This window comes from Bufo gargarizans, chromosome 3, assembly GCF_014858855.1.
Source record: "Bufo gargarizans isolate SCDJY-AF-19 chromosome 3, ASM1485885v1, whole genome shotgun sequence".
Classification (NCBI taxonomy): Eukaryota; Metazoa; Chordata; class Amphibia; order Anura; family Bufonidae; genus Bufo; species Bufo gargarizans.
This window is the reverse complement of record NC_058082.1, coordinates 33,285,484-33,298,729: the sequence shown is the minus strand read 5'-3', so window position 1 is coordinate 33,298,729 and position 13,246 is coordinate 33,285,484. Positions and strand designations below refer to the sequence as shown.

At 42.3% G+C, this 13,246-nt stretch overlaps 1 protein-coding gene across 1 annotated transcript in view; it reads right to left on the bottom strand.

Annotated features, from left to right (window-relative positions):
• NOX4 (NADPH oxidase 4) overlaps positions 1-13,246 on the bottom strand; it is a 267,595-nt gene that overhangs the window by 207,735 nt on the left and 46,614 nt on the right. Inside the window, exons 5-6 of the mRNA XM_044286900.1 lie at positions 10,548-10,645; positions 7,215-7,242 (exon numbers count right to left, since the gene is read on the bottom strand). Of these exons, the coding sequence (XP_044142835.1) occupies positions 7,215-7,242; positions 10,548-10,645 (126 nt within the window). The remainder of the gene's footprint in view (positions 1-7,214; positions 7,243-10,547; positions 10,646-13,246) is intronic.

Here is a 13,246-nt window from a genome sequence, read left to right as displayed (position 1 = left end):
GGCCTTGAATCGGGAGCGCAGGACCAACTTTGCAGAAGTGACATTCAATAAATTTTTTAAGCGCGTTCTAGCTTCAGTTAGCTCCGCTAGGGTGCTTATAGCCTGTGATTCCTTGTGGGAGGATTCCAGACGAGCAATGGTCGCCAGTAAGGCATCCAAAGCTTGTGTCCTTTGCTTTTTCACAAAAGCCCCCAAAGCGATAAGTTCCCCCCTCAGGACCACCTTGTGGGATTCCCAAAGTATGGAAGGGGAAGGAGGGGAGTCTGGGGTGTCATTAAGCGCAAAAAACTCAGATATCGAGGCCTTAATTTTGCAGGCGTGTTGAGGGTCTAAAATCAAAGTATCATTGAGACGCCATAAGCGCTCTTTTCTCTGCGGGCCGGACAAGGAGAAGTGAACAATAACAGGGGCATGGTCGGATAATGTGATGTTACCTATCCGGGCTCCAGAGACATTACGTATATGTGAATCAGACAGAAACAGATAATCCAGTCTGTGAAAGGACAGCTTAGCATGCGAGTAGAATGTATAATCTCGGCCATTGGGGTTCAAGGTCCGCCAAACATCCAAGACTTTAAGTTTTCTCAGGGAGATTTTTAGCCTTTTCAAGAGCTTACTCCAGGGCAACATTGAAGTCGCCCCCTAACACCAATAAACGCTCTGAGAAGGAGGACAATAAAGCAAGGGTCTGAACGAGCCATGGTACTTGGCCTTTATTGGGAGCGTACAAATTGGCAAAAGTCACTGGGGAATCACCCAGTACACCCTTTACAAAAATGTACCTACCCTCAGGGTCTGCTGAAGTAGCCGCATGCTTAAAGGGGAGGCATTTATGCACAGCTATACTAACCCCCCTACTGAGTCATGAGTACTGTGAAACCACTGGACAAATTTCTTAGGAGGAAAGTTGGGAATTTTGCCCGTTCCTGAAATGGGTCTCCTGCAGAAAAGCCACTGAGACTTTATCCTTCAGGAGAAGAGATAGAGTTTGAGACCTTTTGCATGGCTCGTTCAGCCCATGTGCATTTAGTGAGGCGACTACTATAGAAGACATTTCTGCATACAGTCAGGTGAATAAAAGCATAGGACACCTACGGAAGCATGGAAAAGCACACATTTGATATGAGCAGGAGGGGGGAAAGGAGGAGAGGAGAACACAAAACAAAAAATAGGGGAGAGAACATTAAACATGTCAAACTGACAAGTGATCAGCTCGGACAAAGTACCCAACCGAGGAGGGATTAGTACTCTACTTATCACCAGCCAAGACAGGGTTGGACTGGCGAGGGGGCAAGTAAAGCGCCTATGGTCTATAACAAAAGAGACCAAAAACAAAAAATACGTCCAGCACCAGTATCCGTCCGTACATCGCCCTGCGAATGAGGATCAGAGTTCGTTGTCCTAGAGGCAGCGTCCATTAACAACAGTGAGACGTCACAGTTCTGGTTAAACAGCATATGAAAACATTAGGCCCAAATAAGAGAGACGTCAGAGAAATAAAAGTGAAAATGTGGAAAGGCCAAGTTCGCCTCTAATAACCCGTATAACATGAGGATGAGAGACAGTCGTCTCCAAATTTGGAGAAGTAAAATAGCAGCGAGTTATGCTTACGAGCACAGCCGATGTCACCGCGGTTCAAATCAGGTGAGGGCCCTGTCCAACCTGCTGCGTCCCGAACGGTCCGGCTTGCCCGCGGATGCCGTCTGCCAGGCGGTCACACGAGGTGGTATGGGCAGGGAGCCATCTTGGTCGGCCGGCAGCCATGAGGGGATTTCCACCGGAGGGACATCCAGGGACCTTCAGACAGAGTCAAGGTCTGCTGGTGAGCGTACGGTAAGTAGCTTACCATTCCTGGAGATCGCCAGCCCAAAAGGGTACAACCATCGGAACGGGGTCGATGTTTTCCTCAGGACATCAAAGAGAGGCTTGAATAGGCGCCGTTTGGCCAAAGTGGATGGCGCGAGGTCCTGGAACATCTGGATCGGGGTGTTCTCGTACTCCAGTACCTCCATCTCTCGTTGTCTTTTCAGGAGGGCTGCGGTATCAACGTAGCTCAATAGGCCACAGATCACATCACATGGCGGTTCTTGCGGTTTAGGCCTAGGGCGCAACGCCCTGTGTATGCGCTCCACCACGATTCCCGCTGCTCTGTCAGGATCAAGCATCATGGAGAATAATTTGCGCGCCACTGTCGGTAAGGCCTCCGCTGGATTTGACTCAGGTAGGCCGCGAATGCGGATATTGCGCCGGCGGCTATGGTTCTCCTGGTCTTCCAGCTTCAGGAAGGCATCATTTAGTAAGGCCTTATGAGACGCCAGCACCTCCGACGCTTTACCTTCGTAGGTCATGATGGCCTCTTGCGTGGCTTCTAGTGCGACCACTCTCTGACCCAGGTGCTTCATGTCGTCCTTGATGTCAGACAGATCCTGTTTTAGAGGCGAGAGGGCAGATTCAAGGACCCGGCGGAGGGTCCGCTCTGAGAGAGGCGGGTCTCTGGGCCTCCTGTCCGATATATCGGAGCCGCTGCCTGCATCTGAAAGTTCTCCTGCATTGGAGTCATGTGCAACAGACGCCGCCATATTGGGGCCTTTCTGCGCGGCAATCCTCGGCGTTTTCCGAAGAAACTTCTCCATCTCAGGTTGTTTGGAGTGCAGTGGGGTAGACTCTGAGCTTCCTCTGTTCTTTTCTCTGCCAGGTTTCCCCATAATCAGGCAAATTGTAAGCTTATATAGGGCAAATGAGCCGGAATGCTGGAGGACCTCAAGCTCGTGCGGCCATTTTGCAGCCTATAGTAGTTATATTCTTGTACATAGGAGCAGTATTATAGTAGTTATATTCTTGTACATAGGAGCAGTATTATAGTAGTTATATTCTTGTACATACTTTAAAAGCAGTATTATAGTAGTTATATTCTTGTACATAGGAGGCAGTGTTATAATAGTTATAGTCTTGTACATAGGAGGCAGTATTATAGTAGTTATATTCTTGTACATAGGAGCAGTATTATAATAGTTATAGTCTTGTACATAGGAGCTGTATTATAGTAGTTATATTCTTGTACATAGGAGCAGTTTTATAGTAGTTATATTCTTGTACATAGGAGCAGTATTATAATAGTTATAGTCTTGTACATAGGAGCTGTATTATAGTAGTTATATTCTTGTACATAGGAGCAGTATTATAATAGTTATATTCTTGTACATAGGAGCTGTATTATAGTAGTTATATTCTTGTACATAGGAGCAGTTTTATAGTAGTTATATTCTTGTACATAGGAGCAGTATTATAATAGTTATAGTCTTGTACATAGGAGCTGTATTATAGTAGTTATATTCTTGTACACAGGGAGTAGTATGGAATTATAGTAGTTATATTATTTTACATAGGAGCAGTATTATAGAAGTTATATTCTTGTACTGTACATAGCAGCAGTATTATAGTAGTTATATTCTTGTACATAGGAGCAGTATTATAGTAGTTATATTCTTGTACATAGGAGCAGTATTATAGTAGTTATATTCTTGTACATAGGAGCAGTATTATAGTAGCTATATTCTTGTACACAGTAGGCAGTATTATAGTAATTATATTTTTGGACATACGGTAGGAGTCAGTATTATAGCAGTTATATTCTTGTATATAGGAGGCAGAAGTATAGTAGCAATATTTTTGTATATTGGGGGCAACATTATAGCGGGTATATTCTTGTACAACAATATTTTTGGAGCCACAGATGTTTCCTTTCTCCACTATTTTGGAAGATCACACAAATTTTATGACTTAATAGGGGACCACACAGAGCAGAAGAAAAAGGTAATCTGCAATCTCTATCTTTAACTTGTGGCGTGGTTGGATACAAACAGGTTGGAGATCACTGCTTCTTTCTGAGAAGATTTCACAGATTTCCCCATTTATATAAGTTGATGAAATGCACACCGGCATGCATGAAAACTTCTAATAATAAATTACTGTAATTTACATCAATCTTTTTCACATAGCCAAAGTGGAAAATTCTGCCAATTCTCAGAAAGGTCAAACATTATTAAAATTGGCTGGCACATCTTTGGCCAGTGCCAAATACAAAGTCACAGTGATAATTAGCATCAGAGACTCTGATCCTTTAATTACTTAGTGAAAAGAGAGCAGAATTGGTCCCTAACCCATGGCCAGTAGCGGTCTTGACAACCATGCAAACCATGTAATTGCGTGGGGCTCTGCCTGTCAGGGGGACCCTCCGGACTTCATGTCACGCAAATCAGACAGCGCCACATCTTGCCTCAGGCTGAATGGCACGGAGGCCAACAGCACCTGTCCCCACTGTACACCTCATAGGCTGCTAGGCCTTTAAGACTATGGTGCAGGCAGTCTCGATCAACGTGACCTCATGCGCCGGGTATTTAGACAGAACAATGATGTTGTCATGTCTGCCTGCATCCCTGTGCAGGCGGCTGTGATGATGTCATTGCACCTCCTGCGCCCGGACGCAAGCAACGCATCTATATGGCGACATAAGATGGGAGTGAGGTAAGTACTTTTCCCAACCCTATTGGGCGCAGTATAGAGGTGGGAACTGCTGACGACATACTGGGGGCAGAAAAGAGGGTAAGACATAAAGAAAGCACCTCTAAAGAACATTATAAAAATACAGGGGCACTACAGGGGGAATTATAAAAATACAGGGGCACTACAGGGGGAATTATAAAAATACAGGGGCACTACAGGGGGAATTATAAAAATACAGTGGGCATAACTGGGGACATGAAACATACTGGGGCCACTGCAGCGGGACGATTCTAACACTTTGTGCTATTAAATACTGGTAGCACTACTGCAGGCTTTATAAATGCTAGGGGCCATACTGGGGGCACTACAGGGGGCATTATAACTGCATTATTACTACTGGGGTCCTGTGGGGCATTATTATTGGGCACAATATGGAGGGTATTGCTACTAATTAAGGCACTGTTGGAGTGCATTATCACTATTGGGGGCACTACTACTAGTGAGGGCACTCTGAGATAGTTATAAATATGAAATAATTACTATTGGTTGAACTTTTAGGAGCAGTTCGGGGGCTAACTGTATGGCACTACTATTTTGTAGGTATAGTATTTGGAGGCATTAGTAAGCAGAGTGGGCACAATATTGTAGGTATCAGCAGTATGTAGTACTGTTGGTGCACAAGGAGGAGACGAGACGCAGCTGACCTAATTCATCATGGTGGCCTGGTCCGAACGGAGAAGATGAGGAAAGAGAACCTCTATATCAGAATAGACATTACTGGTTGTAAGATGTATGTAGTGTTGTCTATAATGTCCAATTCAAACATGCCTTGAGCAGTAGGGCTGGGGGTATAGGATAGATTGAGAATTTGGCATGGCGGTGCGGGCACCATTTCAGTTTTCACCTCAGGCAGTAAAAGAGGTAGAATCTGCCCAGGCCACAACTTTAAAATGCATCTGTGTCCTAAGGACGCTGATACAGTTGTGGACAGAAAGAGAATAGCTGCCAGGAATAGCAATTCCAGACTGGTTGTCCTGATTAGGGTCCCCAGCTATGACTTTGCTTGGGGCCCCAGAAATACCAAGCCTGTCCCTGCCTATGGCTTGCCATTTGTTGCAAAAATATAACCCTGCCACAAACTGGGGAGCTCTGTCCTACCAAAGTCACTGATAAAGTTCTTAAAATATGAAAAAGATGCAACAGATTTTTCGCCCTAGTATACAAATCATTATGAATTCTCAAAAAAATAAAGGTTAAAACAGTTGCTTTATAATAAAATATAAAGATCATTCAAAACATAATAATTAAATAGTACTCAAACGCTGCCTGTATACAAGAGCATCTGGAGCTACTGAGCATGTGTGACCAACCACCAGTACTGGACACATGAAGTGGACATTCTGAGAGGAAATTAAACGAACAGCAGGAGGAATCATGTACATAAATTGATGTGGCTGTCAATATAAAATATCCTGGATATTACATTTCTGGTCACCGGAGCAGACACAATAGGCTAATATTTTCTGTTTCCTGCAGCTCACATCTCAGTGTTGCTGTGTATATGCAGAAGTTTGGCAGCACTACTGAACCCATAAATAGGGAAAGCCATAAAAAATACCTTACAGGTAATGGTGGTGCAAGCAGATGAGGATCTTGGCTAATGGTCCCAACGTCAAATCAATGCAAAAAATCAGCAGCACTCGCCAATGTAGAAAATCCAATAGTGGTTTTATTCAAAAAACAGCAAGGTGATGCAACGTTTCGACCTTCCTTGGTCTTTTTCGAGCAATACTTGAAAAAGACCAAGGAAGGTCGAAACGTTGCATCACCTTGCTGTTTTTTTAATAAAACCACTATTGGATTTTCTACATTGGCGAGTGTTGCTGTGTAGATAGGGACAAAGCCAGCAGAGTCATCTCATATACATTAGAAGGATAGGAACTTAAAGGAGTTGTCTCATCTGAGACATTGGTGATATATCGCTAGGATAAGCCACCAATGTCAGGCAGGTGTTGGTCCCAGCTTTGAGACCCCCACCTATCTCCAGAATGCGCCCCCGAAAGTGAAGAAGAGTGCAGCGTGCTTTCAATTAATTTCTATGAAAGTTCTGGAAGGGCTGCCACTTTCCGCTCACTTCGGGGGTCCCATTCCGAAGGTCGGTGCAGGTCCCATGTATTCACTAGAATGTCAGATGATTTGGACCCACGAAAGGATAGGTACATATATGCAAATATATGTAAAAGAGGCATGCCACATATGCGGACGCCTCTATTAATTTCAGCTTAGGTGCATAGGCCATCTCACCAAGCAGGGCAGGGTTCAGGGGAACTCTATTCTAGATATAGGTGCAGGTTCCAGATGTTGGACCCATATCTATTTATGGCATATTCTGTGCATCTTCCTGAATGTCTAAAACTCAATTTTCAAGACGCGCAATCTAAAAGGCCACAAAGAATTAAAAGACAACTTCAGCTCTGATACATCTGTTAAACAGAATTGCATTTTATCACTTGCATTTAATCCACACAGGTAGCAGAATAATTGCAGATGAATCCTCTGTCAATGTAGAATGGCAAGGAGTCCGATTTCAAAATGTTCCCATGCACAGCCTAGGGCCCCAAACTACATTACTGCACAACACAAACTACAACAGTCTATACCTCCCCCCTTTCCCCAATATGTAATTTCCCATTTAAATCAGTGACACTCACCCGAAGTGAAGATAATTTTCCTTGGATCCTGAAATAAAGAACAAAAAGAAAAAACTGCAAATTGAAGGTCGTGTCTGGAATGGAATTGCTTTGTGTTAGGAATCAAATTTGAGAGTCCATAAACTGCTTAACTTTAATTATTAAGACACAAAACATTGACAAGCAAAATACTGACAAATGACATATTATCCTTCATGAATCTTCATTCTGCAGCTCTGGGGTCCTCAGTCTCCTGTCATCTCCGGAATAAAATATGTGATGAATATTGCTCACTCATTTCACTTGATAAATGAGTTCAGTAGAATAAATGGACATTCCCTTGTTTTGCCTGCCTTAGCCTGTAATGTCTATATAACACTTATTTTCAGGAATGGGCACCACAGCCATACTAGAATTAATGCAAAAAAAAAAATCTGATAATACATCACTATATTTCATCAATAAAAATAACACGGACATATATTTTAACACAAAAGCTGGATTGGAACATACAGAAGGCACCTGAAAATCTGATTACTAGTGCTAATCACAAATTTACCAAGACAAGATTGGGCAGAGAGAAGATCATAACTGGTCTTGTATCATTATTATATTCCATCAATACAAGTAACAGCATCAGAAATTTTACCACAAACCAGTGATCTGGACTGAAACATACAGAAGGCACCTGAAAATCTGATTACTAGAGCCAATCACAAATTTACCAAGACAAGATTGGGCAGAGAGAAGATCATAACTGGTCTTGTATCATTATTATATTCCATCAATACAAGTAACAGCATCAGAAATTTTACCACAAACCAGTGATCTGGACTGGAACATACAGAAGGCACCTGAAAATCTGATTACTAGTGCCAATCACAAATTTACCAAGACAAGATTGGGCAGAGAGAAGATCATAACTGGTCTTGTATCATTACTATATTCCATCAATACAAGTAACAGCATCAGAAATTTTACCACAAACCAGTGATCTGGACTGGAACATACAGAAGGCACCTGAAAATCTGATTACTAGTGCCAATCACAAATTTACCAGGACAAGAGTGGGCAGAGAAAAGATCATAACTGGTCTTGTATCATTACTATATTCCATCAATACAAATAACAGGAGCAGAAAATTTACCACAAACTAGTGATCTGGACTGGAACATACAGAAGGCACCTGAAAATCTGATTACTAGTGGCAATTACAAATTTACCAAGACAAGATCTTCCAGAGAGTTGATCATAACTGGTCTTGTATCATTACTATATTTAATCAATACAAGTAACAGGATCAGAAATTTACCACAAACCAGCGATCTGGACTAGAATATAAAGAAGCCACCTGAAAATCTGATTACTAGTGCCAATTACAAATTTACCAGGACAAGAATGGGCAGAGAAAAGATCATAATTGGCCTTGTATCATTACTATATTCCATCAATACAAATAACAGGAGCAGAACATTTTCCACAAACTAGTGATCTGGACTGGAACATACAGAAGGCACCTGAAAATCTGATTACTAGTGCCAATTACAAATTTACCAGGACAAGATCGGCCAGAGAAGATATAATAAGAGATCTTGTATCATCAAGAACACACTATTATTTCTTGGATATGGGGAACTTGGCGCAGTGAAACATTAAAAACATAAATGTAGAATCCATCTGGAAATCTGATTACAAGTGGCAATTACAAATTTATCAGGACAAATTCAACCAGAGAGGAGATCATAAGAAGTCTTGAATGATCAAGAACACACCATTATATCTTGAATATGGGGCACTGGGATCAAGGAAACATTAAAAACATAAAAGTAGAGACTGCCTGGAAATCTGGTTACTAGTGCAAAGTACAAATTTACCAAGACAAGATTGCACAGAGAAGATATCTTAAGAGGTTTTGTCTCATCCAGGGGTGGACTGGGAACTTAAAGTGGCCCTGGAAAACAAACCTAAAAGTGGTCCTGTAAAAAAACTTAAAAGTGGCCCCATGTTATAGGTGGGTCCATATTGACAGAAGGCTGAGCATCACAAGTAGGTGGGTATAGCAATACCATAGTGCTAAATACCGACCAAACTGTTGTCTCTGATTAAGATATGGAGCAAGGGGCTTAGAAGGTGATATGTGGGCCACAGCAGTTGAATTCGGGAGGGGATGTGTGGTCGCTGGCTGAATACATGAGTACCTAAATCTCACAGCATTAATTACTTTATCCTTATGTACCGGCCAGCAACAGAGAGGAGTGGTACGGAGGCCCCCTGGGCATCAGCCTACCGGGACATTTCCCTGTAAGGTTAAGGTCTATAGCCAATCCGCCCCTGGTCTCATCAAGGACACTACATTACATCTTGAATATGGGGCATTGGGAGAAGTGAAACACCCCAAAAAAACTGTAAAAACCACTTGGAAATCTGATTACTAGTGCCAATTACACATTTAAAGGGGTTATTCCATGACTAATGTAAAAAAATCAGACATCATATAGTACATTACAACCTCTTTTTAACAAAGCTAGAACCAGCCCTGTAGCTCACATGGATCCAGAGATCTCCCATTTCATTGCTCTGCTAGATTTATATCAATCTGACTACTCAAGGGGAGTGTCTTTTCTGCTACAACTCAGGGGTCGTGTCTCAGCTCTCCCTATCACAGCTCAGGAGGCGTGTCCATGCTCTCCCTATCACAGCTCAGGGGGCGTGTCCATGCTCATCCTATTACAGCTCAGGAGGCAGCTGAAGGATGGAACTGAGCATTTGCGGCCTTCTCAGTGAGCAGGTTAAAGAAATAAGAAAACAAACAGCAGGTGGCGCTATACAGGTACATTTTATCAAATAACTCAGTGGCTATGTTTAATTTTTAATCACATGCATTTACAAAAGTAGTCAGATCCAGGTTCTAGTTTGAAAGTTGTAGAATTATTTTTGTGGGACAACCCCTTTAATACAAGCATTCTCAGTGCCCAAAGCAAAGGTTTATGCCAAACCACCTTTGGTCCCTGAATTTTTTGGAAGGACAACCATTAATTTAATTGTTCCCTGGTCTCCATGGAATATGGTGTTCCTTGGTAATCAGCCATTGCCTACATCTGGGCAAAGAGCTAAATCTTTTCAAGAAAAACGTTGTTTGGCTAGACCTTCTTCCTGCAGAAGCTGCTGTAAAAGTAGTATACTATGAATGGCTGCCTGTATAATGGGTAGAGGGAGCGTCTCATGAGGATCGACTCTTTATATCATAGAGATATCAGCATGTATTTTGATGCAGGATACACTTGCCAAGTTCACGTATAAAACATTGTGTGTACATACCTTTAGATAAACCAAAACCATATCACTACCACTTACCTCATTTTTGTAGCGGGCAACATTAAGTGCAATATATTCACTGTTGTAGTTTGTAGAAAAGTTAGCAGCATTAATGATGTGAGCGCCGACGTGCACAGCTAGAGAGAAGATGATATGGTTACTATATTGTCTGCTTTAGTACAGCACAGATGTAGCAGAGTCAGGACAAGTCATCTGGCATTATATGTGCACTTAGGTGAGATATTACTATATTGAAGTGAAACTGCAAATTGAGCTTTGCTACATCTGTTACATATATGTATAATAAATCATCTTCATATTTATTATTGTGGACATGGGTGACCTACAGTACATCATGATTTCAGGTAATGGTACTTTCACACTAGGTTGAAAGGAAGGAAATCCGGCACTCAAAATTGATGAAGTCGTAGGTTCCTTTATTTGGTCATGCGATATATCAGGTCCAGAGGTACAGAATGATTTATAACCAGTGATGCCCTTGTCAGTCACACTTGCGTTTTTCTTTTCCGGCATAGAGTTCCGTCACAGGGGCTCTATACCGGAAAAGAACTGATCAGTTTTATCCCCATGCATCCTGAATGGAGAGCAATCCGTTCAGGATGTCTTCAGTTCAGTCTTTTTGAATTTTCAGGACGGAGATAATACCGCAGCATGCTACAGTTTTATCTCCGGCCTAAAAAAACTGAACATTTGCCTAAATGCCGGATCCGTCATTTTTTTCCATAGGAATGTATTAGTTTAAATTGCCTCATTGACGCATGCGTAGACCTTTAAAAATGTGAAGAAAATAAATACCGGATCCGTTTTGCCTGATGACACCGGAAAAACAGATCCGGTATTGCAATGCATTTTTCTGACTAATCAGGCATTTTTCAGACTGATCAGGATCCTGATGCCTGATCAGTCAGGAACAAATGACATGCTTTTGCATACAGTTTGCCTGATCAGGCAGACAGTTCAGGCAATGGAACTGCCTGCCCGAATCAAACAACGCAAGTGTGAAAGTACCCTAAGGATTCAAAACGGTTTTGATCAGAGTTTCCTTTTAAAGGGGTTGTTCACTATTTGCCCTTTTGCCTCTCAAAATAAACTGATTACCATTATTCCACTGCTAGGACCCTCAGTGATCAACTGTTAACCTGCAGGAGAAGATGACAAGTGTTCACTTCCCCTGCAGCGCCCCACTAGATTAAAAGTAGTATTACAGGGTATCCATTTAAATCCAAAAGCTCTCTGTGCAATGCATAAACATAGAGCCAAACCATAGGGCTTCAATGGGGCACTTGGGGAGAGGGGGCCCATCTTGGTTGGCCCCATTCCCTAGACAAGTGGGTTTGGAATTGACCCTGGTGTCATGGTGTGGAAGGGAAATAAGCACCAGGCCCATCTGTCCCAGGCGGCAAACCCTAGCACTATAAGGAGGGGCTTATTTTGATCCTTGATCTGTGGCCCCCTCTTTTCTGTGTAAACCCCTGCTTAGAGATTTATCTCTCATAGATCAGGAACTGCTACGAATTGATTGTATAACTAGAAAGGAGGATCCTCAGAAAGAGGGACTGGAAAGAGAGTCAAGGGAATAGAAGGCAAAGCTGTGTATTTCCATAAAGCTTGAGGAACCTTGTGACAAACTGATTATGTTCCTCTTCTACTTCATGTTATCCATGTCCCCCATTGGTTGAATTTTTTTTTTAATCGCACTATTCGTGTAGTTTGGTTGATATCCCTAGCCATGCTTCAAGGCTCTTTAAAGAGGTTATCCCATGATTAATGTAAAAATAAAAATCAGACATCATGTAGTACATGACAATCGCTTTCTGACAAAGCTAGAACCAGCCCTGTACCTCACATGGATCCAGAGATCTCCACATTCATTACTCTAATTGTTCATTTCAGCTCTCTCCCTATCACATCTCAGGGGGCGTGTCCATGCTCTCCCTATCACAGCTCAGGAGGCGTGCCTCAGCTCTCCCAATCACAGCTCAGGAGTCAGTTGATGGATGAAACTGAGCATGTGCGACCACCTCACTTAGTGGGACAAAGAAATAAGAAAAAAACAAACAGCAGGTGTCGCTATACAGATACATTTTATTGAATAGCTCAGCGGCTATACTACATTTTTAATTACATGCAATTACAAAAGTATTGTACTGGTTTGAACACTGTAGAATATTGTTTATGGGAAAGCTCATTTTAATGGGTCAGATATTGAATTAGAGGGTAGCTACCTATAGGTGGCACTAGACAGGCAGTTCTCTTCCTTCCTGAGGAGAGCTAATTTGAATACTTTTTTTTCCCAGGAAGCATTGCCTGTAAGACTGGATCTCCTCAAAGAGAACCAGTACCCCCTGAGAACTTAGGCTGAGTTCACACTTCAGTTATTTGGTCAGTTATTTCCATCAGTTATTGTGAGCCAAAACCAGGTGCGGGTCAAGAACACAGAAGAGATGCAGATCTTTCCATTACACCTTATCATCGGAGTAGGCTTCACTACTGGTTTTGACTCATAATAACTGATGTAAATAACTGACCAAATAACTGAAGTGTGAACTCAGCCTTACCAGTACCGTGTTCTGTACTGACAAAGAAGTGAGCAATTAGAAGTTCTAGAGAGAAGAATGGAAGGAAATAGGAGTCAGTCGGAGCTATATTTTTTCTCTAAAGCCTGGGTGACCTTGTCACAAAATTAGAGCTGCTTAAAATGGTTGCATCAGCCAAGA